The sequence below is a fragment of the Colias croceus genome, chromosome 5, assembly GCF_905220415.1.
Source record: "Colias croceus chromosome 5, ilColCroc2.1".
NCBI classification, from domain to species: Eukaryota; Metazoa; Arthropoda; class Insecta; order Lepidoptera; family Pieridae; genus Colias; species Colias croceus.
Genome location: NC_059541.1, coordinates 8,174,138 through 8,185,377, shown reverse-complemented (window position 1 = coordinate 8,185,377; position 11,240 = coordinate 8,174,138). Strand labels below are relative to the sequence as shown.

The window sequence follows — 11,240 nt, the reverse complement described above, 5'->3', positions numbered from 1 at the left end:
TTCACAAAAGTCAACACAGAACCTCCTCCTTCTTTAGGTTTTTGGAAGTCGGATAAAAAAAACCAAATCAACACAACAATATATCAACAATCTTCTTGTCAACAATATATCAAAAATATATCAAAAAAATTACTTGCCAAGTGTCTGACAATTATTAAAAAAATAAATATCATGATGTTGAATCTTTGTATCGAAATGTATAAACAGCGACATCTGAAGGAAAATCTTTGAAGTTTAGTGGCTGTATTTCTTGCGACGGGAAAATGTAGAGCTCTCGTTGGATTTTGCTTTTCTTAGTTGACAGGCTTCTAGTTCGTAGTTATTTTGATATTATCTAGATGGCTTTATTGAATAGTATGTATTATAGGAAAAGCCTTTCGTTCAAAGGTCAATGTAAAGATGTCGTTTTCTTCAAAAAAATATACCCAAGGGTCATAATATTATGTGCTTTCGTATGCAATTAATGATAATTAACTTTAATTTAATATATTTTTCATAATTATCACTGCTGTTATTCGAATTATGATTAATAATATAGGTAAGCATTATTTTTCTTTTCAAAAATGTTATCTATGATATCTTACTACTATTTGAAGCAAACCACGTTAAGTCCTAATAGTTTGAAAAATAAAAGATTACCATTTCAATTAAGAACGAAGATTTAAACAAGAAAACAAGTTTAAAAATAAACCAAAATATATTAAATCATAATCACATCTTTTCATACAATACTCAATATTTATGGTAAATAAAAAACCTTTATTATATAATTATTATATTTTTTATTTCATGGATATATCATTTATAATTTGCAACTACATAGAAACATCAAATTGGACTATTTGCTGTTGAACAGAATCTCATTTTAGCATCAATTTACTACATTATAATTTTTATTTTACTTATTTATTACAGAATAAAGTTGCGACCATGGACCAAGATACATTTTATTTAAAAATCTTGGCGAAAATTCATTAAATGGAATAAAACAGGAAGGTTTACGTTAAAAACCATTGCTACAAAAAGGCATTAAATCTAATAAAAGAATAAAGTTAGATACTTTAAATTTACGTAAAACCGGGCCATTACTTATTTTATTAAAAACTAGCGGTCCGCCCCGGCTTCGCCCATGGTACATATTCACGTTTTCTCTACATAAGAACCATCCTCGTACTTCAAGGAATATAATAAAAAAATAATTAAAGAAATCGGTTCAGCCGTTCTCAAGTTATGCGCTTACCAACACATTTTGCGATTCATTTTTATATTATAGATAAATTAAAATAATTCATACCGTTGATAAAATCAAACATTCACATTTTCCAGTTTCTTCAACTTATAGCCGCAACTTATTTTTTCTTTTTAGATATATATATATATATATATATATAACAATACATTATTATTTTTAATAATTTTTATTTTTTACATATTATAATAGCTAGACTGTTTAATAAATAAAATTACAACTATTAACATATAACGTGACATAAACATATAATTATAACCTAGTATGATTAACTTAAAATATAATATGCTTAAGTAGTATCATATAATATAAATTACATTTGATATTTATGTTTGGCAGTATGTTAATTCTACTAAAGTAATAGTTTGCAGTATGCACAATGTTCGAACATCGCAGGGTTCTATACAATTAAATCTATTTATTATTAATAAGACATAAAATAGTCCTTATGAATTACTTGTCTTTTTTTAACGAAAAAATAACAAGGTTATGTTTTACAGAAACTAACAATAATTAAGATATTGTACAGTTTTAATTTATTGTTTAAAATAATCAATGCATTATACTTATGCATTTAATTATTTTCATACAGTTAAACGAATAAATAAACAAAATTAAAGTATGTCACCTGCGTAAATCATGTATGGTCCCGTGACAACATAGTAATAAAGTGGTAGAAATAAAAGTCTGAATAAATAAAAGAAGACTCTCGTTTTCACATTTTTCTCACATGATCATTATTTGACAATAATTAATTAGTAACGCACAATATATTTTAATATTGGTTCACATTAACTACGTAGCATTATATTTACATATTGAATCCAAAAACCGTTAAGTTAACCATCCTATTATAACGCTAAAGGATTTTCTTATCCTTAACATATCCATGATTCTGAACTTGGCTTAGTATCTACATAAAAGTTACTGGGAGCCAATAGTATCATTGGTTAGTCTAATCGATTACATAGAAGACCCAGTATATAGCGTTAAAGATAAGAAAACTTATGGGGAATATGACGCGTGAATACGTGTCTATAACGTTGACGTCACGGATTTTTGGCATCGAAGCTTTTATAACTGTAGCGCTTTTCCGAAGAGCGTGCATCACACGAGGTTTGGTTGCGCTGTCTGAAAAATGTGTCATATTTTATTAAGTTTGTTTCTAACTATAGGTACTAATTAAATTAGACATAATTTCAATTAGTAAATAGAAATAGCTGATTAAGTGTGCCTAAACTTTCAAAGTAAAGATTGAAAAATGTAAAGCTCTCTAACTTCGAACAAACATTTTTCTTAAAAAACAATACAAACAACATAAAAAATATAAAACTTATAATTAATAGAGACAATAAAAGTGAATTTATAAATTGATCACTTTTTAACGAATTTATTCTTTGTATTTTAATAGACTAAGATGCTATAAGTAAAATCGAACCGTTACATTTTATTTGTTTAAAAGTTTTATCGCTGTCTAAAATAAATTCTCACTTCTAGAAGTCCTTGAGTGCGGTCGGGTCCTATAACGAAGGTTTGTATGGTCCCTCTGTAAACGCAATGAGGGCGGAGCGCCAGTCGCCGGCGGCAGTGGCTTAGACCGCAGCCCTAATAGGGGCGAAACCCTGCCCGACGTTGGCGTACACTCGCGGAGGGCAATAATTTCTTCAGGTGATCGTGACCCTTGTCAAATAATGCGTAAAATTATGTTAGTACGGCATCACTTTTACACGGAGGTATTATTGGATATTTTTCATCTAATTTTCACATAATTTTGAAGACGTTGAAATGAATTGCAATAATGTAAAAAATCTTACATAATACATAATTGATTAAAAGACATATTTTTATTAAAATACTAAAAATCTCCACAAATAATATAATTTATCGAAATATGTCCCCTAAAGCTTAAAGCTCTAAGGGAGATATTTTAGATTTCGTTTTGAGCTAATGAAACACTGGTAACAACCATATTTTATATCAACAGTAAGGACAGTACAAGATTCAATTATAATAAGTATTAATCTGATCCATTTATAATCATAAAAGTAAACCAAAACATCATCTATCCAAATAGTAAACACAATACCTGTATTATACCCACCTCCAGAGCTTTTCAAATCCTTTTCCACACTAGTACTAGCAGATAGGTCTCTGTTTTTTAACTTGGCCCGTTTCCTTGCCCTAGCGCCCCAGTACGTATAATTAACAGCCGCATACTCAAGCAATGCGGCGAACACAAACACGAAACACATGACGAGGTAGATGTCGATGGCTTTCACATATGAAATGCGCGGCAGGCTGCTTCGTACGCCCGTACTTATTGTTGTCATTGTGAGCACCGTTGTTATACCTGCCAGGATTTGTTGTCTGTAGTTATGTGGTTTGGTCGGTAATGGTGTAAATAAGTTCTTTTTTTACTTTTTAGTCAGTGTGTCAGTTTATGTCATTATTAGGACTGTTGTTAGGTACCTATACCGGGCTATACCTCATAAGGATTTCTGTTCATCGGTAGTTATGTGGTTGGTTGTGAATTGAATTAATAAATGATAATACCTAGTTTGTAGAGTTTTTACTTCGTAGAGCTATTTATTTATGTGATGTAAATATAAGTTCTTAATTAATTATTGCAATATTATGTTACAAAGAAAAAGAATTGCAAATAACTGAGTAAACTTCAGTAACTTGTTGTTGAATGCAATTAAGGAGATCCATCAAAACGTTTTATACCTAAACATAAATAAATTTCATTATAAACAACAAATAATTGTTGTAAGAACAAATTAAAAATTGCAGGACTTTCCCGCAGCGGGTCTACCTAAATGACAAACTTTTGATGGATTTTAATGGAAACCCGAAATTTCCTTAACCGCAACAATGTCCCCATACTAATTGCATAAAATTTATTATAAAAACCAGAAAAGCGAAATTTCTTTTTGATAGAGTACAATAGATTAATCATACTTATTTCTTCCGAATTTCTTAATTGTATTTATCTACAGGCACTAATTACATATAAATTAAGCCATATTCATTTGTGTATATTAAAGACATTATTATGTTAGTAAACTAAAAAAAAATTCGATGCGTGGATCACAACGAAAATTTTATTTTAATAAAAAATCATGTAAGAACATAGAAAATACATTATTTATTAATGTTTTTATTTACCTAAAGCAACTCTTGCAGACGTTGCCTCGTGATTGATCCAGAACGACACCCAGGACAGCATCACAATTAAGATGCTCGGCAGATAAGTTTGGAACACGAAGTAACCAATGTTCCTTCGCAGCTTGAAGCTCAGTGACAAACGCTGATAGATGCCTGTCGCCAACTTCTCCTAGAATGTTAATAGTTTCTAATAGACACGTTTCGTGGTTTAATTGAATCATTTGTTAGAGATGGAGTTTAGGATGTTTAGTGATTATATTAGAGGTTAAATAGTGTATAGAACTGAGTAGATGATGTGTGGATTTTTCAGTATTAACGCTCATATAATACATAGATAATTTCGAACAATCCATTATTTTTATTAACAGGCAGATATAATTACCAATAACAAAGAGAGTTAAAATTAACACTATTATGTTAATCATAGTGTTAATTTTCTGGTAACTAAGTCATATTCGATGTTCTAACTTTCATACCTTCCTATCGTTAGTTTCATGTCCAAGTATCGTGAACTGCGGCAGCTCAGCGTCTTCCACACCCCGTACCGGGGTATCCTTCCAGTACATCACCACGTCAGACACGGTGTAACCATCTACAGATTATAAATACCATCTGTTAGAATAGTCAGCTTTAAAGTTATTTGAAATAACTTTACAAAGAGAAATACGTTTCATATCTCGTATTCAAAACAGTGGAATAATTTTAATTTTGCATTAGCCATGTTATTTATATCAAACTTACCAAATAGTTCGATAAGTTTTTAAAAATAATCATCGTTTCGAGGTAAGAGCATTGTTGGTTTAATGCTCTAAGGTTTCGAGTTTTAAAAGAATACGTAAGTATACAAAAATGTGTTTAATGTTCAAAATACTTTAATGCAAGCGTAATTGCAATACGTGCATTATGTGCGAATGTGCAATTGTGCCTCAATCAAAATCATAAGAATGCAAAAGGTGCCGGATTCATAGAACATGACCAGAGCGTGTTAGCAAAGCAGAAGCTTAGCTGATTATATTAAAGTTATGGAGTCACACAGCTTTCAATCTCGACGGTGCAGTTCTGACTGTCCAAGGGGTAGTAGTGCAGGTCCATCATGCAGGCCAGCGTGGCCGTGAAGCGCATCCCGTAGGTTATGCTCCCATCGCCTCCTAAACGAACCAGCTTGTTCCTCTCTGTGACGTCGTGGAGGAAACTGCAATATAATAAACTTTTAGATTATTTATTCCTATGTTTAGTTCAATGGATTCGTTCCGAAGGCAATTTAAACATAAACAAAACATAGCTTAAGTCCTATCTATTTATCGTTGTATAACAAATCATCTCAAAAATATTAAGCGAAATGAGGCAGATCAGTTATTGATCAAACTCCATTCGGCTGTCACCAAAAGAGCCCAAGAGATTGATTTGCACGGGTTACAAGAATAATTTGTAAATACATATAGTATATAATATGTATGTATTTTTAATATCGTCCGGAATGACGTGCATGGCTTTTTTTAAATAGTGAATAAGAAAAAATAAAAACACGTAACAATTTATCAAGTCAATAGATCAAAAAACTATTATATCTATTTGCAATTGCACTGACCTATTCTTATCATTGGCGAAGAAAGTATCAGGAACCCAAATCTTATCAGCGAAGTCCCCAGAGAGGGTTAAGACCTCGTCCATTAAACCGAAAGCCAACCTTTCATCCTTCCAGTACTGGTTCAGATAAAGGGTTATTGTGTAATCCTGAAAAAGTTCACGCTTTACATAATATAACGCACGTCGTATTCTGTTGAATTTGTTAAATATAAAATGGTTCGTTAGGGCACATTTTTCCAAGGTTAAGGGGTACTTAACGTGTTAGATGCTTCGACAAAATGTTACAAAATCATATCCTCAAATACACTTTTACCCAAAAACTATGTAATACAAATCCTAATTGTCTTTAAATAGATACCATCTAGATACCAGTACTAACAAAACTTTCACACATTACATCTGAAAGCATGAATGAGTGGGAGGTGTCACCAGACGCGGCACCATCGATTGGCTGACGCAGCACTCCGCCCCCGGTGACCGGCGATGTATGTCAAGTGCTGGCCTTGCGCTCTTTCGCTATTAAAAGCTTAACGAACACGATGAGCGATCAAGAGTGACATCCTTGGACCAAAGGAAAACTTGTCCGAAGTTTCGGTGCGTCCACTTATCGGTTTACCCCACGTTGTGCATTTATCATTTCTTTGGCGACCAGATTAAGTACAACTTTTTGTTCACGTTACATAGGTAGTAAATAGTTGGTAACTAAGTTTAAAACAACAATTAAAATGTACCTATAAGTCTAAGAAAAATATATTACAATTTATTTTGAATATCTAACCCTAAAACCTGAACCTGAAATAATAATGAAGTATTAAAATCCCTATCCGAATAAAAAAAATATTTGTTATCAATAAAAGCTTACCATATTAACTTCCGATATAGCGTCAAAGCTCGCGATGGTCAGATCCATGCCAACATACAGCGGATCGCCTGAAAAGTAATAACATTTTATGCAAGAAGGTATCACATGTGACCGGCTAACCGCTGACAGGCCATATGTTTGCTGAACGAACTCAATATCTTTTGTATCACATGCTCCACAGCATGAATATGCCTTTAACATAAAGGCTGTTTTCGAAGCATATCGTGGTATTCTTCAAAAGCGGTAATATCACGTGAATCGATGTATGAAGGGCTTTGGAATTATGGAACATTTTCAATACATTCTTTATATGATATTTATCGTGTATTTATGTACTATACATAACTTTACTGCGTTCCGTCATTTGCATTTTATGCGCAATTTTCTATAATCGCTATATTGAACTTTGATTACTGCTACATAACCGGTAAATCACGGGACTCTACTCTTAAATCTAAAGTTCGTAATTAAAATTCATTCATCATTTTGGAATTCAGATAAGCAATCTAAAAATACCATTTTATGATGTTCTTAACTCAAAGCACCCTTAGTATAAGCAATGCTGATACTGTTAAAATTAGCATACAACATTATATTTAAAGCACTAAACCTTTTCTAGGACCATCAAGAGATGTAAAACACATTCTTATAACCATATGTATATTTTATTTTATTCATAACCAAAGATGTATTCTTATAAATTTATTAATTTCGTTGTACATTTTATAGTTGGATTACTATTATATCCGTACACGGTGCCAACTTAATTTTACGGAACAAGAGTAGCAAGACAGACTAGAAATATTATTATTTCTTAATCCGACCGCTCTCAGCAGCTGCAACCTACCGCTCTATGGATTTATTTGCAAGGTATTATACAAGAACTAAAATAAAAAGATTTATTGTACGAGGTACATACAAGAATCTGGGTTTTCTTTATAATAATCTCTTGAAGGAAAATCTGTATACGTTTCATTATAAATTAATACATAAATAGGTATTACTATCTTATATATAAAAATGAATCGCAAAATGTGTTGGTAAGCGCATAACTCGAGAACGGCTGAACCGATTTCGATAATTCTTTTTTTATTATATTTCTTGAAGTACGAGGATGGATCTTATGTAGTGAAAACGTAAACATGTACCACGGGCGAAGCCGGGGCGGACCGCTAGTCTACAATAAATGTTTAATTTAGCAATGATATTCATATACTTAGTTAACTAATTAGATTAATAATTAAATTGCTTTTCTCATCCTGAAGATTAAAAAAAAACACAAAGAAAGTGTCAAAAAATGCATTCCAAATTTTTTCCTGAAAATAGACAGCGTAAAACTACACCTAACTTTAGAACTCTAAACTTTAGAGCAGATATTTATGTATGCAAAACTAAAGAGCACTTTACACCTATTTTTAGTAATTAACCACTGCAAATTTCATCGTACTGCTATTGAAAATATCGTACCACCGAAATTGGGTCGTAGTCGTATATCGTATCCGTCCAGTATCCGAGTCACGGTGTGTGTCACGTTTTCCAACCGATCCACGGCCGCTGTACGCTCTAACCTAAAATCAAACAGCATTCATGTAATGCCAGTCGTAATTTAATATTCATGTCAGTGTAAGTTGTCGTAGGCCAACAACCCTTGCTAAAATATGTGTTTCTGCTACACTACATTATTGGTAAAGTAATTCTGTTAACCAATTTTTTTATTGAACCAAAAAAAATTGAATCCATATTTTCTTTCACATTATTTCTAACAAACTGATTTACAAGCCTTGATTGAAAATTCGTTCATTTCTGCTGCACTACTGATTTTGATTAACAAAATGCACCAATATTTTCTTTAACTTTAAAAATGATTATACATTGAAAATACTTAAAATTACACCTAGGTTATACAGATAGAAGAGAACATACAAAATATTTTTGTGTAATTTTTATGATGGGTAAACATTGTTAATAATTCATCTTATTAATTCATAAATACAAATAAATGTTATAAAAAGAGCCAACTTAAAAGAGAAAAAAAAATAAACTTACAAAAGTTTTCACTAGGTATCCTTTTTTATCGAATTAACTGGAATTAATTGCGAAAAAGACCTTACTTTTTCACTACTATTAACACTCTTAAGTGTAAAAGCGTTGACTCTAACTCAATAAAAAAGCGAAACAGCAGTTTTTTCCAACGTTTTGGACATTGATTACGGTCTTATCAAATTACACCTTCTGTGGACGTGGACACATAAATGAGATTCCCGTACAAAATTACCATTTAGCGTGAGGATTCAGCAAACAGAATGCGGAATTGAGTTACGGTGACGCTCGGGACAGCAATTAGTTCAATGGATTTACGTGTAATGCCTTTCAACGTGTTGGGATGCTGCGACATCACGATTAAAGATCCGCTTAATATACATATATTACAGTTTCAAATGACTCATTAACCTAAGGTACTGGGGACGAAACGAGCCTTAAATTATTGCAACCACATGGTTGATGGAAACTCTAGATTGTGTGTGATAATCGTCTATTGTCTTGTTATATAAGCAGTCTTTTAAGGGAAAAATAAATAAGATTATTATAAATAACATAAGAACAGTTACTCAAGTTGTCAGACGCCATTACCAAGAATAGCAAGTATCAAATTATTAAAATGTCCCTTTCATTTTATTTACTGTACTAAGTTCATCTTTTGGTTCGCAAAAAAATATAAATCCATTTGATTACATTTATAAGCAAAAGGTAGGTAGGTACCCCAAACAATCATTATTTTGAAAAGGAAATTTTGTCAATTTTGAGGCTTAATTTTATTTGCTGCTCTTTGTGCTAAAAAGGGTTAAATGAAGTGACAAAAAGATTACAATTACCAAACACTAAGATTAGTTTAACTCTACGAAATTAATACGCTAATAATTTTAGTTTCTACACGCTTAGGATTACTTTGTGAAGATACTTAAACTTACTAAATAATGTTAAGGCAAGTTTTAACTGGAATTATGTGAAATCCCGACCCTTAATACCTTTGACCACAGATATTTAGTAGTTTTTGTGAACTTACCCGTCGGCCGTCGCAACGGTATGCTTGGGCGCTCTACATAACATTTTATGAAGCTCATAAATATTAATTAATACCACATCAAATACCCAATGAATATACTGACGATGTTTTTTTCTCAGAAGATTACGAGCAAAGCTATTTGATATTAAATCATAGAATATTTCATTAAAAACCACAGAACTATATTTAAAAACATACTCTTTATCATTATCTTTTTTTTTGTTCGTTACGATATAAGTAGATGTTTGAAATTAAAAAAAAAATGTGTAAGTAAGTATAAAATAATAAATCCACTTTGAAAAAAAAATCCATTTAAAACCAAAAAATATGTTCTATTTTAACGTTATAATAAATTTTTAAGTAGTTACATTTTAATAAATTTAAACAAAAATCCTTTCTAATTTCACTTAATAATAATAAAAAAGAGATCCTCATTCCTTTCCTACAATTATACAAATTACTTACTTAACTGGTACAAACGTAAAGAAGCACAGGGCCAAAATCATAAGGGTCGCGCACCGTCGCGCGTGCACAGTCCAGCGCGCTGGCGTGCGCCGCGCGATCATCGCACGCTGTCGCGCGGCAAACGCCGCATCGCGGTCACCACGCACACTCCCTAATCACTTTTTGAAGTGAAACTTCTTTCGATGAGAGTCAAAATTAAATTCGCGTCATGGCAATACCGTCACGTCATGGAGTAAAGAGTAATTTTGGTATCTTTGAATCTTGCCAAAGAAGTTTCACTTTTGATATGTGTGCTCACACACGCTCTTTTTTGTGTAGGGTCGCTGTTAGCCCAGGAGGGCTTCTATAGCTCAACCGGACTTAGCCCTAATCACTCGATGCATTACGTTACAAACGCGTAAAGTTCGCTAGTTCGTTGCGATGCAGGCAGGCGACCGCGGCGGCCGTGGCGCGCGGAGTGCCGTCGCGCCTGCGCCACCCCGTGACTATGGCTAAGTTTCGCGAACTTTGGATTTCCCTCCTTTTATGTTTGGAAATACGGGATAAAGAGATTGAACACTGAAGATATTAAAAATTAAATTGATATGTGTTAAACATTCTATAAGTTTTCAATTTCATTTGCGAATCGTGATAGTCTATTCATAAAAAATGTAGATTTATTACTAATATTGCACATACCTAATTTAAACAAAATTCACTAAATATTGTAATCAAGCGACATTCATATCACTCCTACAACTCTGAAACGCAACATTTATTCGCACTAGCGCAAAATGTCGCTGCTTATATTAAAATTAGCTGTCAGCTCGCAATGCACTCGATAGTGTGTGTACTTTGCAATGTGA

The 11,240-nt window shown here is 32.4% G+C and overlaps 1 protein-coding gene across 1 annotated transcript; it reads right to left on the bottom strand.

Annotated features, from left to right (window-relative positions):
* Positions 1-1,528: 1,528 nt before the first annotated feature.
* Positions 1,529-10,595, bottom strand: LOC123691748 (gamma-aminobutyric acid receptor subunit beta-like). The gene is made up of 10 exons (XM_045636288.1): positions 10,396-10,595; positions 8,334-8,434; positions 6,867-6,934; positions 6,006-6,151; positions 5,452-5,609; positions 4,894-5,009; positions 4,418-4,586; positions 3,351-3,599; positions 2,741-2,929; positions 1,529-2,380 (listed from the first exon to the last, which is right to left on the bottom strand). The coding sequence occupies exons 1-10, from the start codon at positions 10,494-10,496 to the stop codon at positions 2,205-2,207; spliced, it is 1,473 nt and encodes a 490-aa protein (XP_045492244.1). The 5' UTR covers positions 10,497-10,595; the 3' UTR covers positions 1,529-2,204.
* Between the last annotated feature and the right edge of the window lie 645 nt (positions 10,596-11,240).

Bases quoted from the DNA above. Each gene is read 5' to 3' on its own strand.
- LOC123691748 (XM_045636288.1), bottom strand. From the start codon at position 10,496: ATGATCGCGCGGCGCACGCCAGCGCGCTGGACTGTGCACGCGCGACGG. The intron at 6,935-8,333 runs GTACGATATTTT...ATTACTTTTCAG, and splicing joins ACTACGACCCAATTTCGGTG to GCGATCCGCTGTATGTTGGC. The intron at 4,587-4,893 runs GTATGAAAGTTA...TTAACATTCTAG, and splicing joins ATGAAACTAACGATAGGAAG to GAGAAGTTGGCGACAGGCAT.